At 49.2% G+C, this 22,298-nt stretch overlaps 2 protein-coding genes across 5 annotated transcripts in view; one reads left to right on the top strand and one right to left on the bottom strand.

Moving 5' to 3' along the window:
• Positions 1 to 37: 37 nt before the first annotated feature.
• Positions 38 to 3,908, bottom strand: LOC148816647 (receptor-transporting protein 4-like). The gene is made up of 3 exons (XM_088939943.1): positions 3,764 to 3,908; positions 2,202 to 2,367; positions 38 to 1,175 (listed from the first exon to the last, which is right to left on the bottom strand). Exons 1-3 carry the CDS (start codon positions 3,771 to 3,773, stop codon positions 827 to 829), a joined length of 525 nt encoding a protein of 174 aa, XP_088796069.1. The 5' UTR covers positions 3,774 to 3,908; the 3' UTR covers positions 38 to 826.
• A 2,245-nt stretch (positions 3,909 to 6,153) lies between these two features.
• Positions 6,154 to 22,298, top strand: part of LOC148816646 (von Willebrand factor A domain-containing protein 5A-like) — a 28,768-nt gene continuing 12,623 nt past the window's right edge. For 3 of the 4 annotated variants that reach the window (XR_016094689.1, XR_016094690.1, XM_088939941.1), the window contains exons 1-15: positions 6,154 to 6,343; positions 8,903 to 8,950; positions 10,288 to 10,490; positions 10,936 to 11,158; positions 11,834 to 12,000; positions 12,969 to 13,083; positions 13,868 to 14,043; positions 15,724 to 15,812; positions 16,199 to 16,343; positions 17,313 to 17,392; positions 17,998 to 18,112; positions 18,442 to 18,600; positions 18,971 to 19,074; positions 19,816 to 20,042; positions 22,117 to 22,167. Coding sequence is in view for 2 of the 4 variants with exons in the window: in XM_088939941.1 (XP_088796067.1) it covers positions 8,908 to 8,950; positions 10,288 to 10,490; positions 10,936 to 11,158; positions 11,834 to 12,000; positions 12,969 to 13,083; positions 13,868 to 14,043; positions 15,724 to 15,812; positions 16,199 to 16,343; positions 17,313 to 17,392; positions 17,998 to 18,112; positions 18,442 to 18,600; positions 18,971 to 19,074; positions 19,816 to 20,042; positions 22,117 to 22,167 (1,897 nt within the window). In the remaining 2 variants the exon portion in view is untranslated. The other variant, XM_088939942.1, reaches the window with a different exon arrangement.

The raw sequence follows: 22,298 nt of genomic DNA, 5'->3' as shown, positions 1-22,298 counted from the left end.
TGGCAAAGGTTAAGAGAGCTGAATTCCAACCCACACGCACTGTACAGAAAATTTTATTTAAGTACCATTAATGCCAAAATATTAAGCATGATCTACAGAGCAGCTCCTAACTAAGAACTGCCCCCCCAGGCATGGGGAGCTGATGTGCTTTTCTAACAGCACTAACTCTGCAAGCTGGCCCCTGAGGGCTACAGAGAGTAGTTGCACAACTATCTGCATTGCACTGCAAGGCAATACAAGAGTCCATTTCTATTAATCGGTGACCATAATGGATTGGACTGGGCCACCACACTGACGCAGTGGTTAGTATCGCTGCCTCGTCTGGGTGGGGCCCTGGGTTCCAATCCCAGACTTGGGATGCCGTCTGGGTGGAGTCGACGTGTTCCCTGGGAGCTCCGGTTTCCTCCCACCGTCGGGGAGAAAAACATGCGGGGAGGTTAATTGTCTTCTGGGGAAAAATTAGCCCCAGGTATGGGTGTGTTCCCTGTGATGGGCAGGCCTCCTGTCCCAGGTGGACCTGCCCTGTGCCCATTGCAGGCTGGGATAGGCCCCAGCTCCTTCCTGATACCCTGGATTGGAAGAAGCTGTTGGGGATGGATGGATCGGTTGGATTGTGGATAGAAGAGAGCTGCATGAAGCCGTTTAATAAGCTGATGTGCTTTCATGTCCTCCTTGGTCCAACTTGTATTCTATACTATATATCGCTCTCTTTTTTTTTTTTTTTGGACGGTGGTAAATGATCGGCCCTCCTGCCTTCGAGACACCAGCTCCATGAACTCCTTCACAGTGTTCAGGCTGTAATTCCTCATCTGCGCACCAGGTGGCGCTAGTCATCGTCCAGGCAGCAGATGCCCTGACTGCAGGCCTCGCACAGCGACTCCTGGTGAGGCCTGGTCCGGACCGCGTCGGAGCCGACCGAGCCGCCGTCCTCGTCCTCGTCCTCGTCCCCGTAGCAGTTCTTCTTGATCTTGCCCAGGAGCCGCAGGAGCGTCTCCTCCGCCTCGCGGGCGGAGAAGCCCGGCAGGATGTAGTTGCCGTGGCAGCGGTTGCAGGCCTGCCCGAAGGGGCGCATGACAACCGTCCCGCGGTGGTCCCCGCCCCCGCGCAGCCGGTAGTGGAAGAGGAGCACCACCCGGGCGGACAGCCAGGTGCGGGAGCACTCGGAGCACTCGAACCTGAGGAGGGAGAGGGAGGGGGGCGGCCCGGGTCAGATTCGAGTACATCATCGCACTTCTAAGGATAGTTCTTAGGGGGGTTCCGAATCCAAACAAAGTTCGTATGATGGTAACTGTCATCCTCGTGTTTTACCTATAATGATAACCCCTCACACTTATACAGTATAGCGCTTTTCTGCACACTCCGCTCAAAGCTCTTGACAGGTCATGGGGATCCCCTCCACCCCCACCAGTGTGCAGCCCCACCTGGATGATGCTCCAGTCCTCTCCCCACACACCAGCTCTCAGTGGGGAGGAGAGCAGAGTGATGAAGCCAGTTCAGAGATGGGGATTATTAGGAGGCCATGACTGGGAAAGGCCAGGGGGGAATTTGGCCAGGACACCGGGGTAACACCCCGACTCTTTTCGAGAAACACCCTGGGGTTTTTAATGACCACAGAGAGTCAGGACCTCGGTTTTACATCTCATCCGTAGGATGGCACCTTTTTACAGTATAGTGTCCCCCGGTGAGCGCCCCCTGCTGGCCCCACTAACACCTCTTCCAGCAGCAGCCTCAGCTTTCCCAGGAGTCTCCCATCCAGGTACTGGCCAGGTTCACACCTGCTGAGCTTTAGTGTGTAGTTAAAAAACACTCCTTAGTGCTTTAAAGAATTTTCTAACTCATTTACGCTATACTCATTTTCACTAAAGATATGAAAAAAATAAGCTGGGTGAGTTGGTCTACAACAATGTTTTGGCATATGAACTTATTTAATGTGACCCCTACCACCACAGAACAGTGTTTTTTTTTCCTGTTACCTTTGTCCTGTCCTGATATTTGTATGTGTATTATACCCCTGTTTGTTGTATTTTCTCTTTTTGTATTGGAGGGGGGAGAAGAAAGCTGCACTTCAGGAAGCCGCAAGCGAAGACTCAGACAGGAAGTGGTGATGAGTTGATTGTGAACACTTCCTGGTTTCTACCCAGGGCGTTAACTCATCACATGACTAGGGTGACCGAAGCTTCCCAGCAGCCCCCGGTACTCACTGGCCGTGGGCGCAGGGGCAGTAGACTTTCCAGCCCCGCCGCCTCTCCTCCTTGCTGAGCTGCTGCTGGAGGCTGTAGTTGAACTGGAAGGCCCAGCTGTCATTGTAGTCCAGCTCCTGGTCCACCAGGTCCTGGAAGGTCTCCATCCAGAGAGAGGGGCTCCAGTCTGGGGGTCAGAACAGGGGAAGAGGCGTAAAAAGGAGAGGGCAACGCTCTTATTGTTCGGGGTGAGAGAGAATCGGCACTGATGTGTGCATTTCAAACCACAACGCAACTAAAATGTTCACGGTAAACTTGTGAAACCTCTGATTTGCAGCACGAAACGGAATTTTGAGGTATGCACAGCGCCATGGTCCGATTCAGAACGGGGCAACAGAAGCTGCCCTATAACACTGCAAACAAGCAGACTTGTGAATACATCTCTTTTAATTCAGTAGAAATGTCGCTCTCCAGTCGAGACGGTTTTGCAGACAAATGCTACTTGTTAGCTCCACGTACAGATCACCCTGGAAATGTCTGCTCCAGCACTTGTACTTATTCGCCCATCCATCACGTTGCATGACTCATAATGGTGACTAGTGAGCAGGAAGGGCACATGGCAGTTCTCACAAACTCACGCTCTCGCACGGGGTGAGACCAGGGTTTTGCGACAACACGGCGACTTGCAGCATACCACAAAGGTCACGATTTTGGGCTTAATTCAGAGTTTGTCCAATTTTTCTATACCGTCCATGATTTTCTTTTGTCACCGAGATTTTAATAACCGGTTTGAGAAATTGGGAGTTCCCCCTTTCACAGGAGGCGAGCGTTCTTATTCTTATGCTGCGGTTTGACTTTTCTTCTTTATCTGGGATGTGATGGAGGAGAGTGCAATCTGATTAATTCTTAAAGAGATCCTTCCACAGGTAAGTAAGTAGAAAGGAGTCCAGGCTAAACGTTACAATACAATAAAGAGAATTGGCGCTCTTCCCTTGTGAACCACAGTTTCCAAGTCGTCTTCCCAGTAGGGTAACCGAAGACACTGTGCGGTAGGAGTTAAACTGAGGTCCTGACTACCTGGTCATTAAAGATCCAGTGGTTAAATTCCACTTTGGACAAAACGTCCCGTCCCCCCCCTTGCTTAAATCAGTAATTTCTTACTTCTCCACTTGATCTGCTGTCCAGAGGAGCTGTTGGCACACGGGATACTGAATTCGTGCTTTTAAGATCGTTTTTGTGTTTAAAATGTGCTTTTTCAAACGCCCAGAACTGCGATGAGCATTATTTAAAACTTCTGCTCCGTGTACAGCCAAACCTTTAAACTGATCTTCTAAAGATTTGTAAATAAAGTACCACCTACAGTAGTGTGCCCAGTGTTCCATGATCGTAAAATCTTATCAAAACATAGTACTATAGAAATCAGGAGTTTGAGGTGATACTGGATGAAGTCCCTTTAAACTGCTGGAACAAAGACACCTGTTTTCGGCTCTGTAGGGACTTTTTTTTCCCCTTGAACAACGACAGATTTGATCAATTCGCCCAACGCGTTCCTCTCACCCGATACTGTATTTCGAGTAACATACCTGAACTCATGGTCCCTGATGCTCTTTGAGTGGAAAGGTGTTCCTCTGATGCTGAAGAAAACAACTGTTTAGAAACGGATACCAGGCTTTAATAAACACCCTGCGTCCGCACTACGCACCTCCTATTTCCCTACATAAGGAGACTGAAAACTGAAAGCAACGCGGTGAGTTTCGTTTTCCAGTATTCTGAGTCATCTCCTGGTTCTCTGCCACCAAGCCCTGTTGCCGTCAATTCACTATTGAACTGCCCGGTACCGTGCAATTCGACACGATCGCACTGCAAGGATGAAGTGTGTAGTGTCATCATGTGCAATGCTCCGGTTTTGTTTACAAAGAGATTTGAAGCAGAATTTCCGAAATGGTTAATATGTTTTCACAGACATGTTTTTAAGACGATTGGTTCATCAGCGGTGGGGAGGAGGGACAAAACATCTGTGTGATTTTTTTTTGTGCAGTGAAAAAATTGTTTGTGTGATTGTACTGCTGGGTTTGATTTGTGTCTGAAAAGCTGAGCGTAATTGCATGAAACACAATTTCGAGCACGAGAACCTCACCTGTAGAACGAAGTTAACTTTTAGTTAAACATTTAGCTCATTTGTTTTTAAATTTCCTAGGCACTTATTTAAGTTGGCATGCAGTCTGTCTGATTAGCGGGTAGGCAGGTGTCTGTCTGAGACAGATGATGGGTTTTCAGAGATCTTAATACGTTCGGGAGATTCACTGAGTTCTGTCATCAGAGCCACAAACAGCACTGACAGGGTTAGAGCCTATAAACACGGTGATGAACCTCAGCCAAGTGCTTACAGACTGACTTCAGTATTCTGGCTTCTGTTACTTGTAAAGTTGTGGAAACAGCTTCATCTGAAGTTCGGTATTCAGACCCATGCACAGATGTCATGTGTTATAGCTAAATGTTTTGTTTTTTTTTATGGAAAGGGGGATTCTTGTGGAAAGGGTGGATTTGAAAAAAGGGAGGTCTTCCTTAGCTCATGGGACACGCGCGGCAGGCCATTTTCATTCCGGAGAGGTTTGTTGACGGAGGAACGGTGGTGCGGCGCTGGGGCCCTGGGTTCAGTTCCTGCAGTGCTGTCTGGGTGGAGTTTGCATGTTCTCCCCTGGTTTGTGTGGGCTCCCTCCGGGTGCTCCGGTTTCCTCGCCCAGTCCAAAGACATGCTGGTGGGTTGATTGGCTTGTGTGTGTGGTGCGAGTGTGTTTGTGTGCTCTGTGATGGACTGGTGTCCCACGTCCAGTGTCCTGCCTTCTGCCTGTTCACTGAAGGACACAAACTGCTCCAACTGCTGCTTGCTTTCTCCCCGACAGGCTGAATGAATCCTACTGCGGGTTCGCCGCACAAAAGCCCAACACGCAGCAGACGGCACCTAGTCCAGCCCCCCTTCATCACGCAGGAGCACGATGCAAGACCGTTTTTCTTCATGCGGAACAGCAGGAAGGCACCTGGGCCCGACCTTGTCAAGAGCCACACTGAGCTCTTGTGCCAGTTGCCTTGCACCCATCTTTACAGGCATTTTCAGGCTATCTCTTACGTAGGCTGAGCTACAGCACTGCTACTGTAATGGCCATTACATTAAGACCTCCACTGTGAGCTCCCTCAATGACTACAGACCAGGAGGCTTGATGTCTGTTCTAAAGATTTTTGAGCGACTTGTAGCCAATCTCCTGTCTACCATGCACTTATGGACCCTTGGCTGTTTGCATATGGAGCAGACAGGTCAGTGGATGATACTGTCTGCCTGCGGTTCCATGATGTCTTTCAGCATGTAGAAGCACCCAGCAAAATGCCCAGATCCTCTTAATTGACTACAGTTTCTGCTTTTAACACCATCATCCATCTAGACTTTTTAGATAAGCCCATATTACATATTGATAATATTACAATTATAAAATACAATATTCTAAATATTAAATGATGTTATTGTAATAGTTTTAATTAAGACACAGATAGTGATGAGTTGTTCTTTGTGTTGCAGCTGTGAGCCCGTTTGGCAGACTGGCAGCAAGAGGCACCACCGGCCCACCACAGCGCTGTAGCCAGAGGGGAGAGCAGGAAAGAGTGGAGGAGAGATGAAGGAAAGGCTGTTTACCCCTCTGGGCAAGTGCACTAATTCACATGGCACTATATCAGACTGGTACAGGAGAGGACTTGCTGGTAGCCTTCCCTTTTTATCAACCACAGGATACACCCTGCCAGTCCATCGCAGGGCAGTCAGACACGCAGACACTCACACCAGGGTCGCACAGAAGGCAGACCCTGCTTTGACGGCTGCAGGCTTAATCAGCTGACAGCGGTAAAAGTATTTGAAGCGCAGCGCGATGACGTCCGGGGCTCCTGGCCCTCTGCCGACCAATCAGAAGAGGCGCTCCCGGGTGGGGGGGCGTGGTTTTCCCGGAACCCAGGGCCCCGTGTGTCGCAGCAAGAGTTGGAGAACCGGGACGTGTCCGCAGAGTGGGCGTGGGCCTTCCCGCAGTAGACGAAAAAACATTCGAGCACGACTGTCTCCTCGGCAGATGAACACAGCCAGCGCTCGCTGACGTCGTTTGCGTTGCGTGCAGGAAATTAAGGTAAGGAGAAGATGCAAGTTTTAGTCCACGTTGTGAAAACGCTCCATTGTTTTCGTTTTCACGAAAAGCGCCTAGCGCCTCGAAAACAATACTTCCCAAGTTATTTTATGTGGTGAGTTGCTTGACTGCGAATGTGAACCTTTTCTGTGCAACTGCCTTCATTGTCAAAGAAACGAAATCGAACAGTACATGAGATTGAGAGACCCCCAACAGCTGTAAAAACAGCAACTTGAGATAAAACGTTTCGAACACTTTTATAGTTGGATACAGTTCATCCCGTCGCTACGTTTTTTTGTGACAGGTTGGGTTGTGTACTGTTCCTCCGAATCTTTACATTTATTCATTCAGCACATCAGAAAAAAAAACTGGCAATCTAACTAGGGTGAATGAGCAAGTTTGAATTAATTCATTTAATTCAGGTTCTTCTCTGGTTTCCAGGACAATGCCGTTTTTGGGTGGGGGACCGAGGTGTGTTGCGATCTCCTGACCCGTTTAAATCCTTACTTTATTGACATGCAAACGACGCTGCAGTATTAATTCTTATGACAGTCCAGTCCCAGTGTCGACGATAGTTCCGGCAGCCCGGACCAGGCTGGGTCACGATTGCTGATTCACTCGCTCTGATTGCTGTCCAAGAAGCTGAGCGGAATGATTCGCTCTGCATCCCGTAAAGAACCGGGGTGAAGCTCCAAAACGATTTTGGCACGCCTGTAGCGCTTTCACGAAACCTCCTAGGGTTACAAAAACACTTGCTTTGTGTATAGAGTACATTGTGCATGTTTTCTCAGCCTTCACTTTGTCGTTTGTATGACATTTTTTTGACCACGCACGAATATTCTTGTGTCCATATCCTCGCAATGGAAACGCAGAACGCCGTCAAGCCAAATGCATTTTAAAGACAACGACTTGTGAAAATTTCCACAGCCTCTACATCAAACTATCAGTGAGCTAATTCCCTTTTTTTAAAAAAAAAAACCTCCGGTTTTTCATCGATGCGTAATTACGCACTAACTGGAACCCGGGGGACGGCTGTGTACACACGTTCACAACGCGAGAAATACTGCTCAATATGGCTTCGGAATGCTGTTCACAAGCCAATAGCATTTAAACCACAGCACCCACAATGCTGCAGGGAAGTGTTTTACACACTAAGCAGGTCCTCTGACCTTTCCAAGCCTTGCTTTGGCTTGTGAAACCTTTTTTATTTATTTTTTTTTATATGGCACCATTAGACATGCAATACACTGGGATAGTGGGGTCTTCTTCATGACTCAATAGCTTTTTAAGCACAACACCCACAATGCTGCAACTAAGTGTTTCACATACTGGGCAGGTCCTCTGACCTTTTCCAGCTTTGTTTTGGGTTGTGAAACCTTTCTTTATTTTTTAATGATTTTTTGAAGATAGCACTACAGGTAATACACTGGAATAGGGGGGTGTTCTTCATGGCTCAATACCATTTCAAGCACAGCACCCACAATGCTGGAACCAAGTGTTTTACACACCAGACAGCCCCTTCAGGCGTTCCAAAATCGTTTTCGAACTTCAAGCTAACTTTACCCCCGTCTGTAAAGAGACCTTTAGAAACCAGATTTCTTTACGTTTCTTCATTGCTGCTCAAAATACGTTTGCGAGGCACTGTAAAATTAAAAAAATAAATCCTCAGTAGTAGTAGTGTAAAACTAGCCTGATCTTAAAGACAAAGCAGCACAACTGTGCTCGTTCCTGGAATTTGCTTTCCCCATCTCTGACGAAAGAAACGTGTTAGAACACAAGTTTGTGGGCTATAGAAAGCCATTCAGTCCTTCTGGCAGACTTGTTTGCTAGTAACGTATTGATCCAGCTACTGTACATGGCTGGGGCGCCTTGTTCCCCACTCCCACAACCCTTTGTGTAAAATGTCCCTCAATACTAAAAGCTTCTGAGTGATTTCTAACAAAGTGTTAAGTGTCAAGATTGATACTGATAGTTTGTCCAGTTTTCATCCGTTTCTGCAGAAAAAGTACAGGGTTTGCAATTTCTGTGAAAGTCAGCTGGTTCTGCACTCAACATCCACCTGTCTGAAGTCAATGCAGTAGCTGTTGTCTGGAAAAGGTCCTTGCAGCCCAAGCTGCCTTGTCAAGGCACCACAACGTTTAAGAACACTTCATTCTAAAAAATATTACACTTAGAATTAATGCCTTGCCCATACACTGTCCAGTATCTTTCAAGAGTGTTTAATATACACCTGGTTATAAAGGCTGAAAACACAACCCAACAACCAGAATAAGCATAGATTTTTTTTATTAAAACATGCATAAATATAGCACTGGGTAATTTTATAATACTTAAAAAACACCCATAAAAGACTGAATTATGCAGGTCAATAGGCCTGCACAGTTTTTTAATTAGTCATTAAAAGATCTGTAGAGCTACAGTGTTTACTTTCTTGCCAAACATCTAATAATGATTGGAAACTAAATCTCCTGTCTGTTCTGTTCTTTTCCGCCTTTGTCTGCTGTGGTTTCGGTGGGCCCTGTAAACTTTCAGTGACTTAACGCTTATTCCCTTGTTTCACAGGAATCATGGCGAACCGCTGTGGTCTCTTGACTGTGAAAAATGAACCAGGTAAGACGAGATTGCCTGTGTGCCTTCCTGTTTCCGTTTGTGCTGGGCAATATCCTGACACCAGTGCACTCCTACAGTATTGTCTTGTGCATGTGGCTCAGTCTGTGCTGGGCAGTGCCATGACACCAGTGCACTCGTACAGTATTATCTTGTGCATGTGGCTCAGTCTGTGCTGGGCAGTGCCATGACACCAGTGCGCTCATACAGTATTATCTTGTGCATGTGGCTCAGTCTGTGCTGGGCAGTGCCATGACACCAGTGCGCTCGTACAGTATTATCTTGTGCATGTGGCTCAGTCTGTGCTGGGCAGTGCCATGACACCAGTGCACTCGTACAGTATTATCTTGTGCATGATGCTCAGTCTGTGCCGGGCAGTGCCATGACACCAGTGCGCTCGTACAGTATTATCTTGTGCATGATGCTCAGTCAGTGCTGGGCAGTGTCAAGACACCAGTGCGCTCGTACAGTATTATCTTGTGCATGTGGCTCAGTCTGTGCTGGGCAGTGTCAAGACACCAGTGCACTCGTACAGTATTATCTTGTGCATGTGGCTCAGTCTGTGCTGGGCAGTGCCATGACACCAGTGCACTCGTACAGTATTATCTTGTACGTGTGGCTCAGTCTGTTGAATGAGCCAACAAAATGTCTGGTGAGGTGAAGCGGCTCTGTGACACTATAAACAAGCAGGCTTGTGAATCCAGCTCTTTTAATCCCATGGAAATGCTGCTCTCCACTTCAAGACTGTCTTGCTGACAAAAACTACTTGTTAACTCTGCATGCAGATCATGTTGGAATATTTCTCCAGTGATTTTGTCTGCTGCACAAACTGTGCTTATCCGCTCGTCCATCACGCTACATTAGTCATCACAGTGACTAATGAGCAGGAAGGGCCGCCTCACATCACTATTCTCACAAACTCTTGCTCTCGCCTGTGTCGAGACCAGGGGCTTGCGACGACGTGGCGACTCGCAGTACTTTCATAAATTTCACGATTGTGGGCTTAATTTATCATTTCTGTAAAAATGTGCGATACCATCGATGATACCGTTACTGAGATTTCCTAGCATTTACAATACAGTTCCCCTTAAACACTGTAAGCCCATCTTTACCACGACTCATTTGGGCTGGGGGCTGAGCTGTGCCTGGAAGGCAAGGGCTCATGGGTTAGTGCAGTTGCACCCTTTAAAGAAACGGGCAGTCGAGCTTCATTCAGAAACAACCTGCCTCTAGCGACAGGCGCTGGAATTGGCAGGAGGGCTGCTGGCTCGTCGGTTTCTCTTGGTCGTGATCATGGCGGTCACGGTCGCCCCACCGTGCCCTGTCTCTGTGTGTCGCAGTGCCCCTGAAGGCGGTGTCCGTGGAGGTCCGGGTGTGCGGCTTCGTGGCCGACGTCTCCTCCACCCTGGAGTACGAGAACAGCGAGTCCAGTCCCGTGGAGGCCGTCTTCGTGTTCCCCATGGACAGCGACTCGGCCGTCTATCGCTTCGTGGCCCACGTCGGCGGGAAGGACATCGAGGCCGAGGTTCGAGAGAAGCAGGAGGTGAGTGTGGGGGAGCGAAGGGCCCGTCTGGGTGCCCCTGCGGATTCACTGGCGGCGTTGCCGTAACTTTCCTTGTTTCAGATATAAAATAGATTGATTATAATGAACGGGCGATGTGTCTTGCAGTCAAATCGTTTCTTAAATCTCGATAACAAAATACATTTTTTGACGGTGTAAAAAAAATGGACAAATTTCGAGAGTCCCAGGAATTTGCCTTCGATTAATGGCTTGACACCCTGTTCCCGACCCCCGCTACCCTTTGTGTAAAGAGCAGCCTCCCGTTCTGTTGGAAAAGCACTTCCTTGCCGCTTTCTCCTGTGCCGTCAGGCCCTTCTTTCAGGCTTCACTTCTTCGAGAGCTTTTAGGGTTGTGCCTGCTTGTCTTCTGCGCGAGACTGGACGCGTGATTGTGTGTGATCGTCCCCCCCCCCCCCGGTGTTTTTCAGGCCCGGGAGGAGTACGACGATGCCGTGAGCTCCGGGCAGCAGGCCTTCCTCCTGGAGGAGAGCGACGAGAGCCCCGATGTCTTCCGGCTCAGCGTGGGCAGCCTGCCCCCGGGCCAGAGCGCCTCCGTCAGCCTGTCCTACGTCACGGAGCTGCCCCTGCAGGAGGACGGGGCTCTGCGCTTCTGCCTGCCCGGGGTGCTCAACCCCCGCTACACCCCCGCAGGTGAAACTCCCCCCGGACAGCGGGAGGGCAGAGGTCATGCGTCCGCAGTGGACGTACAGTATTTTTTACACTTCTGGTTATATACAGTCGACTCCCAACTTACACAGGGATTAGGGATTTGGAGAAAAGCCAAATTTGCATCACATTTTACACTATAACCCTTATAAAACCCCCTCCTTACCTCTTGCCTTAATATAAGTATAAATACAGTAACTAAAAGTTAAGACTGTATAGGCACAATAACTAGCTCTCGCAGGTGTGCTTGATGAGTTTTTCAGAAAAGAAAATATTTCTTTCAATATTTTTTTTCTTTTCTGGAGTCGATCGAGTAAGTTGCAAGCCTACTGTATTTATACTGTATTATATGTATTTATAGAGTTGGGAGGGCCCTGGGTTCAATTCCGGGGGTGCTGTCTGTGGGGAGCTTGCATGTTCTCCTCGTGTTCATGTGGGTTTCCTCCGGGTGCTCCTGTTTCCTGCCACAGTGCAAAGACATGCTGGGAGGTTAATTGGAAAAATTGGCCCTGGTGTGAGTGTGTCCTGCGCTGGACTGGCGTCCCGTCCAGGGTGTAGCCTCCCTTGCCCCCGTAGATGCCCGGGATCGACTCCGGGTCCCCCGCAGTGGTTGGGAACCAGCTGGATGAGTCCCTGTGACTAACCCTCTCTCTCTCCCAGGCGGCGAGAGCGTGACGGCCGAGGCGCCAGGCGTCCCGGGGGGCGCTGTGCCCTACACCCTGGCGCTCGCTGCCCACATCTCCTCCCCCAGCGGCATCGACAGAGTGCAGTCCAACTGCCCCCTCAGCCCGCTGGAGTATCTCGCCGAGGATAAATCGCAGGCCAAGGTACGTGTTGCTCAGCACAGAGACGCAGTCCAGCCAACTCTCTGGCTATCGCTGTGTCCACCTGCAGGAGTCTGATTCAAGCTCAACCAGCTGTATTGGCGTGACCCATGAATAGCAGGGATGCCAAAACAATAGCTATTTGGAAAGCACTTAAAACAAAGATAATTATTTGCACACTTTGTGTCCTTTGGGGTTGGGACAGGAAGTCATGTACTGGACTACTGGACAGTTCTATTGAGTTTCCTTCCCCCCTCTTCCAGTAGAATTCATAGCTCTTCTCGTTCTGTTAGATCTGGGTATCCTGGTATTCAGTTTGTTCTAGGGAAGAACATTTGTCTATTTCTCACAGTGAAGCAGAAAGTGTACCTCTATCTCTGCCTCTCCCTGCTGGCTGTGGAGCACAGCCTGTCCTCTCTAGACAGCCAGGTCTGCCTGTCTTCAGTTTCTATCATCAGGGTGTGGTCACTGAGCCTGTCCTCTCTGGGCAGCCAGGTCTGTCTGTGTCCAGTTTCAGTGGCCAGGCTGTGGGCACTGAGCCTGTCCTCTCTGGGCAGCCAGGTCTGTCTGTGTCCAGTTTCAGTGGCCAGGCTGTGGGCACTGAGCCTGTCCTCTCTGGGCAGCCAGGTCTGTTTGTGTCCAGTTTCAGTGGCCAGGCTGTGGGCACTGAGCCTGTCCTCTCTGGGCAGCCAGCTCTGCCTGTGTCCAGTTTCTATGACCAGGCTGTGGGCACTGAGCCTGTCCTCTCTGGGCAGCCAGGTCTGTCTGTGTCCAGTTTCAGTGGCCAGGCTGTGGGCACTGAGCCTGTCCTCTCTGGGCAGCCAGGTCTGTCTGTGTCCAGTGATCACCCAGCCTGCATTTTGACTTGAGAGCAGCAGCAAGGACAAACAGGCCCTGGGCCACATGGGGCCAGTGTGAACTGTCCATTTCCCTGCTCTGTCTCAGCACCGTCATTCCCATTCCCTCTGCAGGTCAGCCTGTCTCCAGGCCACAAGTTCGACCGGGATGTGGAGCTGCTGGTCTACTACGCGCGTGCCCACGAGCCCAGCGCCCTCCTGGAGGGGGGGCAGCAGTCCGCCCCCGCTGGTGAGGGCAGCCGATCGGGCGTCTTCAACACTGCGCGGTTGCCCCCCTGTGAAAGCAGAGGAGTAGGAGGGGAGCCATGAGGCCCATCTCGCGTGTCTGGTGTCCTGAGGGAAGCTGGCGAAAACTAGGTCCACAGGTTCACAGGGTGTCTTATTCCAAGTCTGTTTTGAACTGCTCTTCCTTTGTCTCGCATCAGGTCTTCTAGCAGTGTTCGGTCTGCAGGACTTCAGGACATCCTTCATGCACAGATCTCCCTGCCCTTGCACCTGTTCTCGGTCATTTTTTTCCTTTGCGTGTGAAGCTCATCTCCATGTGTGGGAGAGCTGACTGAGAGTGAGTCCAGGAGCTGGGGACAAGCCTTGCAGAGGTTTTGTTTCCTTTTGAAATGGCAGATCAAGGTGTAAGTGCTACGAGAGTTGCGTCGCTTCGGTTTATTTCAATACAATATCGGCACTCTCAATTACTGCTTATATAATTCAGGGTCGTGGTGGCCCAGTGTTTGTGCTGTGTAGCACTGGGGGCAAGACAAGATACACAGGTCAGCACACTGGAGTGTTGGTTTGGCGAGTCTGGACCGTAGCGAAGAGCGCCTCCTACTGGTCCACTGCACCAGTTACAGGCACAACCTGGTGAGCCCAGTACTGAACCAATGTGCTTCTGAAGTGCCAGGACTCTGAAGCTGTGCTGTGAAGAGGCTCGTTGAGGCACTCCTCCGTCTCGGGACCACAGCGTTACCGCCGTGCGGCGTTCAGGCTCGGTGTGTTGACGTCATCCTCTCCCGCAGGCTCGTTGATGGGAGACGCGGCGGTGATGCTCAGCTTGTACCCCGAGTTCCCCGGGTCGGGGTCCTCGGCCCCTTCTTCCTTTGGCGAGTTCGTTTTCCTGGTGGACCGCTCGGGCAGCATGGGCTGCGAGATGAACAGCCAGGGCGGAGGACAGCAGCGCATCGAGAGTGCCCGGGTACGGCCGGCCGCCGGCGTGCTGTCCGACGCGCAGAGCCATTCGAACCCTGACGGGCACCGGGATCCGCTGTGAAGCCCGTTCACTTCCACACCATCGCGGACACAGAAGCACACGCATTGCTGACAGAGACCCAGATTTAACACATTATTATAATAATAATAATAAACTTTATTTTATATAGCGCCTTTAAAGGTGGCTTCTCAAGGCGCTTTACAGGATGACGACAACAATAAATAAGAAGAATACACAAGATAAAAACACAATTACAATATAGAGAGGAGCCAGTTCAGTAAAGTTGCAGATACATGACAGTGTAGGACACATCCCACCTAAAATTCAAAATTTTCGATTCGGGAAACCAAAATAACTAAGGATGTGTGGTGAAGTATGTCAGCAACGCTTCTTGTTTTTAGAGAAATTAGCATTTTGCCCCCATGGCGCTTTTGGCATCGTGTTAAAGATAAAAGGCAGTCTCTGTACGATTCTCAAACCTTTTCTTGACCATGGAATTTTTGCAGTTTTGACAGTTTCACATGCATCTTCATTCCTGAGTTATTGCCAAAACTCTGCCCGCTTGCCTCCTGTTAGGTGATCTCGGGGCTCAGTCAAGGTGTTCAGTGCAGAGCTGATATGTACACGCCTGCTTGTTAAATTACTTGTCTGGTTAGCAAATGCATTTGAGCATCTGCAATGTCTCGGCTTTATACTCTGGAAAGAGACCAGTGGAAAGCTATTGCACCTAGATTTTATTGCATCAGTATCACGCTATCGCAGACGCAGAAGCACACCCGTTCACGATAACACTATTTGTAACAAACAAATAAGTCCTGGACCCCGAGATGAGCTGGACAAGCGAGTTTTGTTGCACACGAGGAACATTGCATTCGGAATTGTTCAAAATTCCAGGTACAAAACTCCAGTTTATATTGCAAATTTCAGCTGTTTCTGATGCACATTGTTACCATGGTAACGGGGGGAGGTCACCTCTGGACATTCTCAACACCTTGAACACTTTGAAGGGCCGGTCTTATCTTCCCTACGACTTAACACATCAGTGCAGGGACTTGAGAATGCAGGGCACACCCCAGCTCAAGTGAAAACAGAAATAATAAGGGATGTGTAGTGTGCCAGCAACACGTTTTGTTTTTAAAGAAATGAGCAATTGGCTTCCATTGCAGTTTTGGCATTGTGTTAAAAATAAATGGGGGAAATAAGCAGTTCTCATACCCTTACTTTACCATACAATTTTTTGGGGGAAAGTTTTTGAAAATTTCTCCTGTCCTGTGTTTCCTGTGTTCTTACCAAATATCTGTCTAATTGCCTCCTGCTGGGTCACCTTTCTCAAATGTTCAGTGCAGTATTTTTTACAGAGCTAATACGAACTCACTTGCTCATTGAAGTCCAGTTTACAAATGCATTTTTGAGCACCTGCACTTTCTCAGTTTTATGCACTGGAAAGTGACCAATGGAAGGCTGTTAAAAGTTTTTTTTTAATTGAATTAAGATTTATGGACTTACTGTTGAAGATTCTTCTTGTTCTTAAACCTTGCTGGCCAGTAGCTTTAGACCTGGAGCTGGGCTCCACTGGGCTAATGGGTCCAGAGTCCGATGTCCTCTGTCACTGGGCGCTGGGCTCTGCAGTGTCCTCTGTCAAGCCTTCACCCTCTCTGTCTTTAGGATACTCTGCTGCTCCTGCTGAAGAGCCTCCCCCTGGGCTGTTACTTCAATATTTATGGCTTTGGGTCCACTCACGAGTCCTTCTTCCCGTAAGTGATCAGACACGGCACGTGCACGAGCGTTCCTTCACTGCATCGCAGGCCTCCGAGAGTGATCAACCAATCCACACACACACCTGAGAGATTCAGAACTGACAGCGGTGGCTGTCGGCCGGTTCCAGGAAACCTGACCAGAATGCTCAGTCTCCCGGAGGATTTCAGTAATATGCCGTCGTTAAGACCTCTTGAAAGTACTGTGTCGCTGTTCCATGATGCATGAAGTCCAGAGTTGGAAGACGTGTCTCTAATTCTTTCCTTGTCTGCAATGGAGGCCCACAGGGCAGTGTTCCTCCTGCCTGCTGCGTTCCCTCTGTCCTGGGTCGGCTGTGCCCTCAGCCTGACGGCCCCTCTGTCTCCTCTCTCTCTCTCCGCGGCAGGGAGAGTGTGGAGTACAGCCAGGACACCATGGACAAGGCCTTGGCGAAGGTGAAGACGATGCAGGCTGATCTCGGAGGGACTGAGATTCTTCAGCCTCTGACCGAGATCTACAACAAGCCCTGCCTGGCCGCTCACCCTCGCCAGGTACTCGCTGACGGGGCTGGGTGGAGGCTCTCGCCCTCTGCGTTCCAGTCTTCATTAGTTCTCACCGCGGCAGAGATGCTGGTATTCTTAGATGTTTTCAGCAGACCACTAGAATTTGAGCGCTCGTGAAAACGTGGGGGTGGGAGGGGGAAATCCCACTGCTGTGGCGTCTCCTCATTCTCGTCCCGGGAGGTCGTGATGGTCCGGTCCGCCTCAGGTCGGTCGCTCTCTCTGCCCTTCAGGGAAGGGAGGAGGTGATGGAGGGGTTGTGTGCAGTGCCCCCCCCCCCCCCCCCCCCAAAAAATGTGGCCATGTACTCCAGGTGTCCTTGAGCGATTTAGTTTGTCAAGCTGTGTAGATTCATCAGCGGTCTCTCCTTTGCGGTTAAATAAAAACTAAACTATCCACGTTTTTATATGTGCTTTAAAGGCAGCTGCTGCACAGATCTCTTCTAAAACCGGAGTATAATTGGGCCGTTCTTCTTGGTGGAAACGCTAAACAGTTCTGTGCGTGCCAGTAGATTTCTGAGCACAGTGCAGCAGGATGTAGAATGATTTTAGGAACTCCTGACGTCAGTGCTTACCCATACTGCTTTGGGGCTGTGTTCTAGGAGAATGCCGTCACTGTCGGCTGACTGGCACTGAAGTAGGGCTGTAGAGGAGGACGCTTGGGATATTTCTCTCATTTGTGCCAGGCTGGAGCTGTGTAAGAAGAAGGGCATCATCTGACTGGTCTTGTGGCTCCTTTGTTCCCGGCACAGTGCGGAATCCGAGTTGAAGAACAGCCGACCACTTTAAAGTGGGTTCTGTCCTGTCCACGGGGCGGCCCTTCAGGGCTAGACGAGCCCCCTTTTATGTTTGAAGGGCTTGGGGATCCTTTGGGGTGAACGTCTCTATGCAAAACACAAGGAAAGCAGTAGAACTACGAGTTCAACACTCCTCTGTCTCTCTCTCTCTCGCTGTTTTCCAGCTCTTTGTGTTCACGGATGGAGAAGTAGGGAACACCAAAGAAGTGACAGACCTTGTGAAGACTAATAGTCTCTCGCACAGGTAGGATCTTCTGGCTGTGCTGTCACTGAGTCTCCTGCCCGTGTATCAGTCACTGGATTTATGGTCTCTGAGCTTCTCTTCCTTGCCTTGGGTACAGATGTATGCAGGCGGGTACAGTACATGGTCACTGAGTCTTTCTTACAGATATCTATACTGTCAAAGAGTCTTTTCCCACTATGGCTCAAATGCAGCTTCTGTAAAGTTTATTGGTGCTCTGTTTCCGTCCGTCTGCTATGGCTATTGATCTTGGTTCTTCACAGGCACACAGGGTCATATTCGCGAGACATTTTGGCATGAAACCACACAATCAATTATACATTATATCAATTATCCATTTCCCTGCAGGCACATGAAACCGGTCTGTATCGATATGGCAACATCACATTTAGTTTTGCTTTTCTAAATTTATGTAGAATAAAAATGATCCTTCAGGAAAGCTGTGTGAATGTGGCCCTGTAGTCTCTGCCGGTCTGTGTCCCCTGTGATACCCTGTCCTTTCCTCTGGGCTGGACGCTGACCCTGTAGCAGACTGTAGCCTGGTGTGCAGTGTTTCACTGTGTGTTTTGGTCATATAGCGCTGTACAGCCTGACTGTGTTGTGTCCAGGTGCTTCACCTTTGGGATCGGAGAGGGAGCCTCCAGTGCCCTGATCAGAGGAATGGCCGGGGAAGGGTCCGGTCACTTCCAGTTCATCACCGGAACCGAGCGCCTGCAGCCCAAGGTCAGGCGCCGGTCAGAGAGCGGTCTCCCAGGAACAGCATGGAGTGATATAACCACTGTTGTAGAGATTTACATGTCAAAAGCAAGACAATCCTGAATGGAAGTTTCAGCCCTGCCAGAATAGGGCTGATATGTCTACAATTCAACTCTGTTCTTATCATCACCTGAGTTTATATAAGTTGTAGGTCTGAATTACTATGACTAGTGGTACCTGAGAAATCTGCACGACGGCAATCCAGCCCCAGTGTTGTAAAATGCCTGTACTAGTCTCTTGACATCAGATGAAAAAGAACGTGTCTCAGTCTGGCGATGTCCCTCTCCTCCTCTCAGGTGATGCAGTCTCTGCGGTTCGCTCTTCAGCCCGCAGTCCGGGAGATTTCTGTGCGCTGGGACGTCCCGTCTGGGCTGGAGGTGTCTTCCTTGTCGCCTCCCCTGAAAGCGTTGTTCCAGGGACAGAGAGCACTGCTGTACGCCCAGCTTAAAGGACAGGTCAGGACTGCCGAAAGGAAACCCTTCGGGTTTTCCTGTGTCTACAGTCAGCCTGTCCGTTTTGTGCCTCTCTTGCTGTGTTTCCCTGCGGTGGTGATGAGCCTTTCTGTCCAGTCATTCTCTCTTCCCACCTCTCTGCGTGCAGTAAGACCTGGTCTCTATAAATCATCTGTTAACTACAGCCCTGGTCTCTATAGATCATCTGTTTCTACTGCAGCGCTGATTCCTCCATCCCTGTCAGTCTGTCACTTGAACAGCAAAGTTGTGGAATCAAATGTCTATCTGAATTAATTCCACGTTTTCCATTCCTGTCCCCTTCCCGGTCGCACTGGGATTGGCAAGTATTCATTTCTCTCTCGCTTTCTCTCAGTGTGATCGCAGCGCAGAAGGTTCAGTGCTGCTGGAGTACAAGCTGGGAGATGAGCCCTACAAGAGCAAACTGAGCTTCAGCCTGAAGCCTGACAAGGAGAGTGGGTAAGATATAGTTATATCTGTCCTCCTTACACTGCATTAATTTAAACAGCATGATGTATTTACTGTCACACTTAATTTACTGACTGTACAGTTATTTTGTAGTTCAATATTTCATTGTATTTGGAAATGTGAGGGAATTTTGTGTATCATGGCAGTCAATAACTACACTGATTCCCTGGTTAACAGTGACTTGAATGTTAATTTTTCATCTGTTTGCACTCGTGAGTGTAAAATAATGTTTCTGTGGCTAAACGGCGTAAGAGCAGTTCCAAACAGGCCATTTGATAAAACGTATTCAGAGATGCTGAGCTGCCAGAAGACCTGGTGGGAGACTCGAACCTACAGCACCTGAAGCGACTTGGGTCAACTCAAAGCACTGTAGTACAGCAAAAAAGCAGGCAGACAGAGGTGATGCAGGGTCCGTGCTGTAACGGAGCTGATCATTCCAGATTCCTCACACTGCTTGTGGTATAAACATCAAGCTTCTGCAGGATCGTCTGCATCAGGCCCTGCTCGTCTCTTTATCAAGGCTGATTGGTACAGAGACCTGCAGTTATTCCAGGGCTCGGACTCGCACGTCCAGGTGCGTGACGCCACCTAGTGGTTGTAGTGGACAGTGATCGAGCTGCTTCCTTCATAGTAAATGGGGGGGGGGGGGATATTTTTCTGGGAAACCTGGCTGCACCAGCAGTGAAGGAGTGGAGGGGGGAGCTCGTGCGAGTCGCTCTTCTCTTCTCGCAGGCTGACGATCCACAGGCTCGGGGCGCGCGCGCTCCTCCGCTCCCTGGAGAGGGAGGAGCGGGAGCGCGAGGGCGAGGAGGAGAAGGCGGCAGTGAGGAAGAGGGCGACGGAGCTGAGCACTCAGTCCGGAGTGGTGTGCTCTCACACCGCCTTCATTGGCGTGGACAAGGAGAACAAGCAGCCCGTCCAGGGTCCTGTTCTGCGCAGGAACATCCCTCGTTACCAGCGTGAGTAGGGCTGAGCTGCGGGGGCTGAGCTGCGGGGGCTGAGCTGCGGGGGCTGAGCTGGGGGGCTGAGCGAGATCTGGAGGGTCTACAGCCACTCTTAGCGTTGCCCCTGTCTACAGGTGTCCATGCCCAACGTGCATCGGTACCATAAATGAGGCTGCCCTCAGCCTTATGTGCCTTCTGTAATAAGAATAACTTTTAATTTATAAAGCGCCTTTCCAAACCCAAAGGATGCTGTACACCTTGAATAAGGAAAAGCAGAAGACGAGTTCAATAAGAGTAAATAAAAAAACAAAAGCATAGAGGTTTTTCAAATTGACTCTCGGCAGTCAGATGAAGACCTTGGTAAGAAGGTAAGTTTTAAGTTTTAGATTTGAAGAGTTACAGAAGTTGTCAAGTCTGAGGAAGGGCATTCCACAGTACTGGATCAGTGACCGAGAAGGCGTGGTCACCAGAAGTTTGCGATTCAGTCCTGGGGACTGGCCACAGCTGACCAGAGCCTGGGTGGGGGGGGGGGAGTGTAAACATGGAGGAGTTCAGAGATGTGTGATGGAGCCAGGTTGTTCAGAGCCTTGAAAGTCCGTAACAAGATCTTGTGTTGAATACGTGACTTCAAAGGCAACCCATGTAGAGACTTTGGTGTAGGAGTGATATGCTGCCAGGGTCTGGTGTGAGGAAGTAGTCTAGCTGCAGAGTTTTGAACATGCTTGTTGAGAAGAGAGTTAGGGAGCCCACAGAGGAAAGAGTTGGGGGAAATCAAGGCTTGATGTTATACATGCAGGAATCAGGCACTCAGCATTGGACATCGAAAAAAAATTGCCTAATGTGGGCAGTATTTCCAATGTGGAAGAAAGAGGTCTTAATCAGATTTTTCACATGCTGGTCAAAAGTTAGGAGAGGATCAGTGTGAATCCCAGATTCCTAACTATGGCTGACACTTGGATGGGGGAAACCATCATCTGCATAGCAGTGAAACTGCAGACCATGTTTGCGTATAATCTGGCTGAGAGGTAGCATATAAACAATAAAAAGCAAAGGGCCCAAGACTGAACCCTGGGGCACACCGTGATTGACTGGAGCCATGTGGGATTTGTGAGGACCAAGGGCTATGATTTGAGTGGAAGCCAGACTGAGATGGCTCAAGCAAGTCATTCGCTATATATGTGCCTGTAGGTGATGTGTGCTCTAAAACTTTCGGTAGAAATGGTAAATTATCAGGGTCCAAGCCAGGTTTCTTCAGAATAAGATACTTTTATTAGCCATATACAATTTCTTGCATTAGGAATTCATCTTTTTGCACACCCCAGCTTGCTCTCTATTTGAATAGGAGTGATAGATGCAGTCTTTAAGGCAGTAGGAACCACACCCAGCGAAGAAAGGGAACTGTTGATATTGACAATTAATAGGCAGATGTCATGGAGGCAAGCTTTCAAAGAAGATGTAGGGATGGGATCTAGGCAACAGGAAGTTGTTTTACAGGTGGTAATTGTTGTAAATTGATCAGAGTTAACTAAGGTAAATTCAGAAAACTCTGGTACAGGGGGAAAGTCAGTGGGAAAAACTAGGGCTCAAGTACTGTAGTTGTCTGGATTCAATGAAAGGCTGAGGCTTGATTCTGATAATTGTGGTTGTAGTGCCTCAATCTTTGAATGAAAAAAATGCAAAAAATTTGACATAGATGTCAGGGGTGGCAGAGAGAACAGAGTTTTCGGGGGGGTTTAGAGCTCTGTAGACTCGTAGGTGTTTGTTATAATCCCGAGTGTGAACCACTAGGCTGGATTTTTTGGTTAAGTGTTAATGTGGCTGTGTCCATACAATGTGTAACTGCATACTGTCTGCTCTGTGTTGTGCACCTGTGCCTACTCTGTGTGTGTGTGTGTCTGTGCCACGTGATGTTTTCTGCATCATGTGAATCTACTGTGATCGCTTCTATCCCTACTAGTCAGTTTGTGACTGTGTTCACTATGAGAGTGTGTACATTTTTGTCAATATGTACCTTTGTCAAAAGGTGAAAACCCCTGTATTGGTGTAACTTGGTTCCTGCTGTAAACACCCTCTTCTTGTTGTTTTGCAGTGAATTGTCTGCCGATGGTGATGCCCTGCTCCTCCACTGGAGTTATGTTTGGTACAGTGCACTTCCTTTTAACAGTCTTCACTGTTCGTGCTTGTGTGTGCAGGGCAGGGGCATGGGCAAGGAGACAGACTGAAAGGGATTGGCAGTATGGGAGGAAGAGCAGAGCTAAGGCATGTCCCAGC

The sequence above is a fragment of the Atractosteus spatula genome, chromosome 22 (genome assembly GCF_055471065.1).
Source record: "Atractosteus spatula isolate fAtrSpa1 chromosome 22, fAtrSpa1.hap1, whole genome shotgun sequence".
Classification (NCBI taxonomy): domain Eukaryota; kingdom Metazoa; phylum Chordata; class Actinopteri; order Semionotiformes; family Lepisosteidae; genus Atractosteus; species Atractosteus spatula.
This window is presented reverse-complemented; position numbering and strand designations above follow the sequence as displayed.

Coding starts and splice junctions, on each gene's coding strand:
- LOC148816647 (XM_088939943.1), bottom strand. Junction 1,176..2,201: donor TGCCCCTGCGCCCACGGCCA/GTGAGTACCGGG, acceptor CTCCCTCCTCAG/GTTCGAGTGCTCCGAGTGCT.